General features: G+C 48.0%; 1 protein-coding gene across 1 annotated transcript; it reads right to left on the bottom strand.

Moving 5' to 3' along the window:
* Positions 1–1,645: 1,645 nt before the first annotated feature.
* LOC116909942 (alpha-N-acetylgalactosaminide alpha-2,6-sialyltransferase 1-like) lies at positions 1,646–10,676 on the bottom strand. The gene is made up of 9 exons (XM_032913716.1): positions 10,472–10,676; positions 5,111–5,612; positions 4,245–4,413; positions 3,981–4,152; positions 3,241–3,379; positions 2,806–2,909; positions 2,519–2,608; positions 2,334–2,433; positions 1,646–2,184 (listed from the first exon to the last, which is right to left on the bottom strand). The coding sequence occupies exons 1-9, from the start codon at positions 10,585–10,587 to the stop codon at positions 1,993–1,995; spliced, it is 1,584 nt and encodes a 527-aa protein (XP_032769607.1). The 5' UTR covers positions 10,588–10,676; the 3' UTR covers positions 1,646–1,992.
* Between the last annotated feature and the right edge of the window lie 273 nt (positions 10,677–10,949).

Raw genomic sequence — 10,949 nt, 5'->3', positions numbered from 1 at the left:
GCCTCTGCTTCAGGATTGACCTGCTTTAACTACAAAGCCTTTACAGTGTGGTTTTCATTTATTTAGTCTTTTACTTGATGGTTTTCTTTTTCAGTTTCCTGGCCGTTCTTACTGTTCATTCATCGAGGGTCAGGTTAGGGACAATTTTCACTCCAGAGAAAACAGTTTACCAATTTTATTGGAATTGCACTCTGAGTATAAATTACTATGTGTGTGTGTGTCTATTTGTGTGTGTGTGTGTGTGTGTGTGGTGTGTGTCTGTGTCTCTGTGAGTGTCTCTGTGAGTGTGTGTGTGTTTGTGTGTGTGTCTGTGTGTGTCTGTGTGTGTGTTGTGTGTGTGTGTCTGTGTGTGTGTGTGTGTGTGTGTCTGTGTGTGTATGTGTGTGTCTGTGTGTATCTGTGTGTGTCTGTGTGTCTATGTGTGTGTCTGTGTGTGTGTGTGTATGTGTGTGTGTGTGTGTGTGTGTGTGTGTGTGTGTGTGTGTGTGTGTGTGTGTGTGTGTGTGTGTGTGTGTGTCTGTGTTCTGTGTGTGTGTGTCTGTGTATCTATGTGTTTGTGTGTATCTGTGTGTCTATGTGTGCTTGTGTATGTGTGTGTGTGGTGTCTGTCAGTGTGTGTCTGTGTGTGTCTGTGTGTGTCTGTGTATGTCTGTGTGTGTGTGTCTGTGTGTATGTCCTGGTGTGTGTGTGTGTCTACAGGTGACTAAGAAGTTTATTGCACTGAGTCACCTTTTGCAGAAACATTCTTTACTTGATTAGAGGCTCAGAAGTAGCATTACATCCCCTGGATCTGGGGTTACAGATGTCTCTAAACTTCCAAGTGTGGACTGAGAATCAAACCCAGGACCTCTGGAACAGCATCCAGTGCTCTTAACCGCTGAGCCGTCCCTCCAGCCCATGGATATCACCTGTCTTAGTCAGGGTTACTATCGCTGTGATGAAACACCATGACCAAAGTAGCTTAGGATGCGAGGGCTTGGTGGGCTTACACTTCCAGTTCATCACTGGAGAAAGTCAGGCCAGGAACTCACACAGGGCAGGAACCTGGAGGCAGGAGCTGATGCAGAGGCCGTGGAGGGATGTTACTTACTGTCTTGCTCCCCATGGCTTGCTAGGCCTGCTTTCTTATAGAACCCAGGACCACCAGCCCAGGGATGGCTCCGCCCACAGTGGGTGGGGTACTTCACCATCAGTCTCTAATTAAGGAAATGCCCTATAGGCTTGCCTGCAGCCCGATCTTAGGGCATATTTTTTCAGTTGAGGTCCCTCTTCTCATATCTATCCTATGTTCTAAAACCAGCCAGGACATCACCTGTGTACAGGCAGTTGAGCGTTGTGTAACATAGCCACTGGGATCCAAACTCGGGTCCTCGGCTAGAGCAGCATGTGTTCTTAACCCCTGAGCCATCCGTGTCCTGCTCAGCTTGCAGCGTCCTCCTGGACTTCATCCTGCTCAGCCCTGAACCCTGAGTGCTGGGCCGGCTCCACCTTGCAGAAGCGCTGCTCCAGCAAAGCAAAAGTCAATCTGCTCTCGGGCGCCCAGCTGCCGCCCCCTGCCGGCCGGAGTCGCTACTGCACAGTCTGAGCAAATCATAAGCCCTATGATACCCTACTGGGCACTAAATCTAAATGAAGTTGGTTTTATCTTGCTTTGTTTTCCTTCCACCCACTAATAAGCACCTCGATTTGGGCTTTACTGATACTCTGCGTTCCAGAGGCCAAAATTCTGAAGGCAGTGTTTGAAAAGTAAAGTAAGGTGGACTAAATTGTTTGGGGTTTGGCTCTGTTTCTAAGGCTGCGGTTGGAGCAGGAAATGCCCAGAGCCTGCGGTGATTTTCCAAAGGACTCCAAACCCTCTGTCATGCACACCTGTTCCTTGGGACTCTGGAAGGGCATGGAGCAGGTTTGAGTCTGGGAGACAGGAAGGAGCATTTGAGGAACCCTTACACCCCTGTTGTAAGTGATTGAGGGGAACCTCGATCCAGGCCCTGGTCAGTTCTTTGCTTTGCCACTCTGTGGGCGCTGGTACAGCTGGATGATGCCTTCATCATGCAGCCTCTTCCAGACCGTTCTCTCTAACGCGAAGTCATGGTTTATGTAAAAGATGAGCCGTTTCCACGATGCATCATAGTAGTGATCAGAGAAGCGCTCGTGGCCCTGGGTGATGAAGCCATAGGCGCTCACCTGCAGAAAAATGGAAGAGGAGCTGGGACTGGAGTGGCTGCCTCCTGGGGCACTGTCCCTTTATCCTGCTCCTGGCCTGAGGTCTCTGCACACAGGTCCCTAGGGTGTACATGTTCACTCCCATTTCTGTCAGAGGTTTGCAGCCTTACCTTGTCACAGAGGTGAAGGGCTGTAAGCAGCAGAAGGGCACCAGTGGTGGGGCGGTATATTCTCCAGTGGGCAGTGTCCAGGGTCCTTGACCTCAAAAACCTGTTCAAAGTAGCCAGATTCCCAAGTGTCAGGAGCCAGCCAGGATGAGAGGCACCCGGCCCCTCTGTGGGCTTCCTACTCTTACCTGTTCTTCATGTAACGGAGAAAGTCTGGGTGTACCAGAAAGTATCGATCCAAGTCCAAGGCCTCTCTAAAGGCTTCCTGGGGTCTATGCCTGCAGCCAGAGATATGTCACTCAGTCCCCGCTCTCTCACTGGGGCCATTGGAGGCCAAGTCGTGGTCATGGTGTGACCGCTTTCCCATCACCAGGTGGCACAGAGGCAGTCCCACCTGACTAACCCTTTTGAAGTCACTCACCCACTTCTCAGTCTGGCCCCGGTGTTTCAGGGGCAGGAGGAGAAAAATGGTTACCTGAACCAAGAAAGTTTAGTATTCGCCATGGACCGATTCAAGAACATAGCTTCCAGCCACTCATAGTCCCGGGTGCCTTCCAGGAAGTGTAGATATCGGACATCCTGAAGACCAAGGAGAACTGCCTTGAGGACACTGAGTTGAAGGTAACCCACTTGTCACTCGAGACTGTTCCCTAACTATCCCATGGCCTGAGTAGCTGTTGTCACTGCTCTTGTCCTCCTCATGTGAACAGAGCTTGTGGTGACCTAGGTTCCATCCACACAAGGCACACCTATCTTCCCTGTCCAGAGGCCATGTAGCCACGCCCACTTTGTCTAAGGGTTGTATAGCCATGCCTATTCTGTCTTCCGGGCTGTGTGGCCACGCCCATTCACTCTCATTGGCCTCCCCTGTCCAGGGACTTTATGGCCATGCCCATTCCTCACTTCTCACCTTCCCCAGAGGCACATGCTGGAAACCTCGACGATCCAAATTGAGGATAGACTGGACCAGGGAGAAGGCAGTGAAGCCATAGAAGGATGTCCGGGTCCCCACATCCTGTTCATATCCTTTAATAACGGCTCCACTCAGTCTGTATAGAAAAATCAAACCAGATGATGTGAATGGAGGAGAGACATTTTTGTGGAGTCCCGTGAGAAAGGTGAAGCGGGGAGGCAGGAGTTATAGACACGCTCCATTTTCTAGATAATGATATGGAGACATGTCTTACATAGGGTTTTGTAGCTATGAAGAGACATTGTGACCACAATGCCAACCCTTATAAAGGAAAACATTTCATTGGGGCTGGCTTACAGTTTCAGAGGTTCAGTCCATCGTCATCGTGGTGAGGAACATGGGGGATTGCAGGCAGGCATGGTACAGGAGAAGGGGCTAAGGGTGCTACATCTTAATCCACAGGCAGCAGCAGGAGACTACGTGCCACACTTAGTGGAGCTTCAGCATAGACCTCCAAGACCATCCCCACAGTGACCCACTTCCTCTAAGAAGGCCACGCCCACTCCAACAAGGCCACACCTCTTAATCAGGCCACGCCCATGGGCCAAGCATTCACCCAGATGTGTGTATGCAGGCCATTCCTATTCGAACCACTCCAGGACACTTATTGGGTCTCCCAGAAGAGCTCGTATCTACAGGCAACGGAGGAAGAACATAGCAACAGAGGGAGAACATACCGGAAGACGTAGTCATGGCTGTCTATCTCCTGGCCCATACGTGAATTATTGAGGATGCCTCCATTGCCCACTACAGCACAGGAGATACACGTGAAGTACGCAGTAGGGAGGTTGGCAATGAGGAGCTGCTGCTGGGGTACCGGAGGGAAGCGGCTCACCACCTTCTGTACCACTGGAACAGAACCGGGCTCCATTCAGAGCCCTGGAAGGAGGTTGACCCAAGGCAGGAAACCAGCCACCCTCTGCTCTGAAGAAAGGACTCACGGGACTGATTGAGCTCCATGAAGCCAAAGGGCGGAGCAAAGTGCTCTAGCCTGTTCCACTCGCTCTGGTTGAAGCGCCCTGAGTCCAGGAACAGAGTGATGTTGGGCAGAAAGATATTTTGTAGCCATGGTGAATGGGAAGCCGTGATCTTCACAGAGCCAGGGCAGGTCTATGTGCAGGAAGACATTTAAAGGTCAGACAATGGAGTGGCCAGGGGCTGGGTGGGTTCCACTAGACAGAGGCTGGGCTTAGGGGGTGCAGTTTGAAAGTTCTTGCTCACTACACTCTCTTTCACTCTGGACCCCAGGGTCTGGCTTCCTAACTCTCCATTCTGGGTCCATCTTGGTCCCAGAAAATGGGCCCTCTCAGCTCCTAAGTAGTTCCACCTTACAATTCTGAAGGCCACATATGTGTGCACTGTTCTGTTGGGGAATGACCCTGCTCTGCGTGTATACACAAGCAGCTTTTCAGTATTTCAATCCAGGCGGGGTGAGAAGGACTAGGGAGGTGACGTGGAGCTGAGTGTTTGCAGCTTTATTCGAGAACCCCTGGGAGGGGAACATTTGTGCTCTAGGCTGTGTCTTCTCGTCTGCTAGTCCCGTGTACTGAACCGCAGACCTGGCCACACTCTCTTCTCACAGAATGTGGGCCTGCCCCACGTCTTCTTCAACGGTTCCCAAACAAATTCCTTCCCAGCCACAGCTTTCTGAGTTGTCCAGATGTTGATTTTGGACCTTCCTTCTCCTCCCTGACTCTGGCTGTTATGAGAAGGAAGTGTGGGCCCATAGCAAGTGTCAGGCTGAGCACGGGCAGAAATGGCTGCTAGGGTTGCATAGTGCAGAATCATGGCGAAGGATCAGACTCACCGTCTGTAGGCTGCCCGCATCCAAGCTATATTCCTCCTCAAAATCCCACCGAGGCTCAGACTTGAAGTCGGAGGCCTTCAGCCTTTGGCGTCTTTGTGTGGTGGGGTGTGGGAAAGAGGCAGGGGTTGGGGTGGGCTGGACCTCCTTCTTCTTGGCTGGGGCAGCTCCTGTGGCCATTGGTGCCTTCCTTGTTGACAAGGCTCCTGTAGCTCTTGATAGTTTGTCCAGATGTTTTGAAGCAGGTATCTTTGCCTCAGAGTCTGCCTTGTTCTTAGGACTCTCTGGTGCTGGCCTTTTAACCTCCAACTTCTTCTCCGCCCCCTCTCCTCGCTCTCCTCGGGCTGTCGCTCTGTCCTGTTTCTGCAGCTCCACCCCCTTTGTCCTGACAGAGGTTGTCTTCTTCTTGTGAACTGTGGGTGGCAGGGTCACGATGGGTCCTTGGGGTGCAGCCTTTTGTGGAATCCCCTGCAGACTTGATTCATTGTCCTCTATAAACTGGTACCTGGACACAGAGAACATGTGATGAAGGCTGGACGTTCCATAAAACCGTCACACACATCGCTAGCGGGCTGAGGAGACTGCTCAGATTGTAGAGGGTGGGCTCTTACTCTGCAAGCGTGAGCTCTTGGGTTTGAATCCTCAGCTCCCAGATTGAATAACAACATACCACAAATACAGCCGTGCATGAGCCTGCAAGCCCACACGTCTCCCTTCGTCACCTTCCCATTATTTTATGAGACAGAGTTTCTCACTGAACCTGATTCTCACTGACTTGGGTAGAGTGGTTGGCCGACCGCACCCCACAGATCCTCTGCCTCTGAACATCGGGATTACATGGCGCCTGTGCGTGTGAGGCTCGAACTCAGATCCTCATGCTTGTGCACCAATAACTTTATCATCTGCCTATGTCTTACACCAAACAGAATGAAACTAACAAGTCCCATAGTTCTTTGGTTTAGGTTCGCTCAGTCTCCCACGAGTCTCACGTCCCTAAGTGATCCTGTCCCCGTGATCTCATTGCACTCCCCTTACGTGCTGTACCTCTTCCCCTCTCTTCTATAACAACTGCTCAGCTTAACTTCATTACTAATAACAACAGCAGACCATTGAACACACAAGTCCCTCAAGTTCTTCAGCTATATGACTTGCTCTCTTCTGTTAGACTTTGTATCTCTTAAGAGCTCAGGAAGAAATAGAGTAAAAATGGCACCCAGGGCCTTAACCTCTGTTTTGTAGCCTCCAGATTGGGTAGGACCATCATTGACTTTTATGGACCTCATATCTATCATCTTTGAAAAAGTTTGCAAACATTAGACTTGTACCGTTGTAAAGATCAAAGTCACACACAGAGTGACCCCAGTTCTGAATTGACGTGTCATCATAAAAGAGGGTGTTGTCACCTTCACAATGAGCCTCATAAAGCAATGTAAACTCTTCACAGCTTCCTTTCAGCATTTTAAACTTTATTAAATTACCTGTGTATGTGTCAGTGTAGATGTCTATGTGTGTGCATGTGCATGTGTGTGCATGTCTTCATGTTTGTGCATATGCTCATGTATATGTATGTGCTTATGTGTACATATGTTTATGTGTGTGTATATGCTCATGTGTGTGCATGTGCTCATGTGTGTGCATGTGTTTATGTGTTTGCATGTGCTCTTGTGTGTGCATGTACTCATGTGTACATGTGTTCATGTGTGTGCACGTACTCGTGTGTGCATGTGCTTATGTGTGTGCATGTGCCCATGTGTGTTCATATGAAAGTGTATGAATGTGCCCATGTGTGTGCATGTGCAAGTATGTGTATGTTTCTATGTGTGTGCATATGCAAGTGTATGCATGTGCCCATGTGTGTGCATATGCACATGTGTGTGTGTGTGTATGTGTATGTTCATGTGTGTGCATGCATGTGGAGACAAGAGGTTGGCCTCTGGTGTCTCCTTAGAAACCTTCTTCTTTGGTCTTTGAGACAGAATGTCTTGTTGGCTTAGAGTTTGCCTAAGGAAGCCTGTCTGGCCATCGTCTCTCCAGGATCTATCTGTCTCTACCTCCCAAGCACTGAAATTTGGAGCAATCCCCCCATGCCTGGATTTTACATGAGTGCTGGGAATCAAACTCAGATCCTCGTGCTTGTGTGACAAGTGCTAGATTGACTGAGCCATCTCCCCAGTCCCTTCAAAGCTTTGCCTTGCTGTTTGAGTCAGGGTTCTGTGTGGTGATGGCTAGCCTCAGACTCAAGGTCCACCAACCCCAGTGCTTGAGGTCATGGCTGCTCCACTCCACTTGTCTATTGCTCTCTGGTTTTTACTGATTTTACTGCTTCCATTCTTCTGCCCTGCAGCAGCACGGTGACCCCTCCAAGCTGTAAAACCTGTAGTCACCTTTGTGCCCCCTCTTCCTCCCACCACTCCTTTAAAATGTCTCCTGAAGTTCACTTCTTTCTTGTCCCTCCTCCCTGGGCTTCAGTGGCAGAAGTCTCTTCCCTCAGCACTTCCTGCCCGAGTTAACTACTTAGGCAATCTCTCCACCCCTGCCCTGGACTACCTTACTGGGTGGGCCAAACCCTCGCCTTCTTGAAGCTGCCTTTCTGCTCTAAAAATCCTTTGCTACCATTCACTAGCCCCACCTATCTCCTGGGCTAGAGGGGAAGCCCTCCATAGTGGGGATGTGACTTCCCCATTGAGGAAGGCTGGGGGATTTTCTATGTGAGCTCATTCTCTGTAGACTCCTCGTCTGCTGCAGGCCATTTACTGGTCACTCAACCCAACTGCATACAGTCTGTGTGCGTACCTCCACGGCGCCCTCCTAGACTCTCCCTCTTCCAGAGACCTCTCCATGGCAATTTCTCCGTCTGTCAGTCATTTGTAACTTAGTTATATGCAACGTATTCAACAGGCTTCGTGTTATAGTCACTTGAGCTGATTGAAACTCATTCTAGTTTTGAGTGGCAGTGCATGCCTGTAATCCTAGCACTTGGGAGGCTAAGGCAGGAGCATCAGTGTGAGTTTAGCCTGGTTTATATAGTTAGACACTGTGTGTCTGCCTATGTTCAGTTTATCATCTATCTATCTATCTATCTATCTATCTATCTATCTATCTATCTATCTATCCTTTATCATCTATCTTTCTGTCTATCTTGCCTGCCACCAGCCCTAGCAGACTCTTCTTCCTTGTTGGTTCTTCATGAGGCATGGAATGGGGAAGAGTGTTGGCAGAGGGTAAGACTTTGTCTTACGAGATATTTAGGGTTCCTGTTAATAAAACGTTTACTTATCTATGTGTAAGTTACCATGCTACTGTGGCTGATCTACCTTCTGTGATCCTCTGAGACCGGGAACTGCAGTCTCTGGCACCAAGCACCTCTTCCTAAAACAGCAAAGGATTAAGTACGAACATAGCCTTTGTACAATCTCAGCAGAAACTCTGAGATTCTTAGCTTTGAGTCTATTAGTCAGAAGTCACTTGAAGAAAAAGGGACACTTTGAAAAGTGATTACAGTATTTATTACCAAATTGTAAAAAGTTTCCTATGAAAGCTATCTAAGAAAATGTGGAAAAGCAGAAAGATCCTAAGTAGAGAGGGGGGAAATTCTTCTAAGAGGGGAAAAGAAAAAAATTCTCCTCTTCCTCTCTTTGTCTTCAGCACTTAAACATCTTTCAGAACACACGATCACATGTTACAAAGTTCATCACAAGTTCACACAAAAAATCAAATCATAAGTTGAAATAGAAGTTTACAACAGAGAACGTTTGCATGCATATCCATTCGGAGTAATTATCTGGGTAAACACCCATCACCTGTCTCAGCTCCACAGGTTCACTGAAGGTTTAAAGCCATAACTAAGTTATTGGTGAACTTTTGTATATATAGACCCAATCAATATTTTATCCTCTGTCCTAGTATCTATGATAAGTCGTTACTTCCCTTTTTATGACATTTTGTTAATTGTTTTACAACCTCTTGAAATGTGCTCTGAGAAGGACAAAACCTGGTGACTATCTCAGAGCAATTAGCCGGTGACACATGGGAGACTGCAGAGTTCTCACTGCACTTTTGACCATCAGAAGAGGACCTAATAGCAGTCCCACTATCAAAGAGCTTAATATTCACTGATATAATTTTAGGAATTCTTATAGAATCATCATTAAGACTTAATAAGTCATCTATTTGACTACACAGCATTACTACGAAACAGTGCATCTTCGTAGACCTCCAGAGATTTGTTCAAAAGGGCGGGCTAATAACTAGTGGTTGATATATATGTTTAATAACAACAGGAAAAGCATATTAATAACAGGAATCTTTCCTAAAATGAATTCTCTTAGTTCCTTGTCTATAAAAGCAAATCTGTCGCGGATTAATCTGAAACAGATCATCTCAAGAAGGTTGCCTGCTAGCTATTAGCTTGTCCTATTGTGGCTCCTAACATTATCTAATATATTTATGAATCTAATTTTCTACCTATCTAATATTTCTATCAACCTATCTATCTGTAAATCTATATATCTATCAACCTACATATCTAGCTATAAACTATGAATCAATCTATAAATCTATTTATCGATACATCTGTCCTTCTATCCACTCCCTTCTTCCTCTTTCCAGTGCTGGAAATAAACCCAGGACCTCAGAGATTCTGGGAAAGTTCTCTACCACTGAACCACACCTCCTCCAGAGCCCTTTCCTCAGGTTATATACTCTACCACCTGGCGTGGACAGAGAGGCTCCTGCTTGCTCTGTGGTTCAGTCAGCTTGTTGGATGCCCCAGCTCTTGCCGACATGGCCTCAACAGTCAATATCTGAGGTTTTCCTGGGGAAATCCTTCCACTCTGAGGAGGGAACCCCTGAGTCACTTTTCAGGATCCTGCCCCTCACCCCATCCCACCTCCCCACAGCTCTGACAACATCATAGTCTACACTGGGAATGTGTGTTCCAGTTCTTGACTCCTGCTGAGGGGGCTCCCACAGCTCCCAAGTCAATGAGGACCCGGGACAGAAGAGCACAGCTCTGAATTCTTTCTGTGTGTCACACAATGGATGAGTGTATTGAGCTTCAGAAGTGTCTAGACAGCAACGGGTATCAAGCTGTTTGCCATACCTCTTAACTCAGGAGCCTGTGGCATTGACTGGGTGTGCAGAGCTGGAGTGATTCTCCTGCAGGTCATTCCTACTAGAAGCCTCTTTGACTTTTCACACAAGCCTCCTGGTATCCCAGATACATTGGTCAACACCACCAGCTCCTTCCCAGTTCTTTATGAGACTCCTCACCTTAACACCCCTGGAACCCATAGGTGTCTCAGAGTTCCCCAGGCCTCCCCTCAGGTGCTTTTTCTAGGAAGGACAGGATAGGCATCTTCTTACCTGGAAACCCTTGTTCTTGTCTCCTTAACAATGGAGAGCAGGATTAAGACCAATGTCAACCCAGTCAGAAGCAGGAAAGTTTGACCCCGGGAAAACTTTCTGCAAGGGCTCTTCATGGTGGACGGCTGGCCCCCAAACGCATGTGTGATGAGAGTAAGCTCCTTGAAGCAGCAATCAGATCGCCTTGTTCAGGTAGGAGGGTGAGGGAGTGCTAACCTTTAGCATAACATCGAGCTGTTCCAAAGAGCAGAAGAGATAAAGAAAGGGCGGGACATTCAAGGAAGAGAAAGTCCTTCTGTTCAAATAGGTTTTATTTCTAATTGAAGGGTCCCCAGACTCAGTTGCCTTTTAGGGTCGTGTTTCTTAACTTCTCAGAAATTGTGCCTGGAACATCACCAGAAATATGTGTGTCTAAGTCTAGTTTTCATATAGGGCCAATGGATGACTTCACAAATGGGTGCCAATAGAGTTCTGGGGG

This window comes from Rattus rattus, chromosome 9 (genome assembly GCF_011064425.1).
Source record: "Rattus rattus isolate New Zealand chromosome 9, Rrattus_CSIRO_v1, whole genome shotgun sequence".
Classification (NCBI taxonomy): domain Eukaryota; kingdom Metazoa; phylum Chordata; class Mammalia; order Rodentia; family Muridae; genus Rattus; species Rattus rattus.
This window is presented reverse-complemented; position numbering and strand designations above follow the sequence as displayed.

Bases quoted from the DNA above. Each gene is read 5' to 3' on its own strand.
- LOC116909942 (XM_032913716.1), bottom strand. From the start codon at position 10,587: ATGAAGAGCCCTTGCAGAAAGTTTTCCCGGGGTCAAACTTTCCTGCTT. The intron at 2,609-2,805 runs GTAACCATTTTT...CTCTGGCTGCAG, and splicing joins ACTAAACTTTCTTGGTTCAG to GCATAGACCCCAGGAAGCCT. The intron at 2,185-2,333 runs GTAAGGCTGCAA...ATTTTTCTGCAG, and splicing joins CCCTTCACCTCTGTGACAAG to GTGAGCGCCTATGGCTTCAT.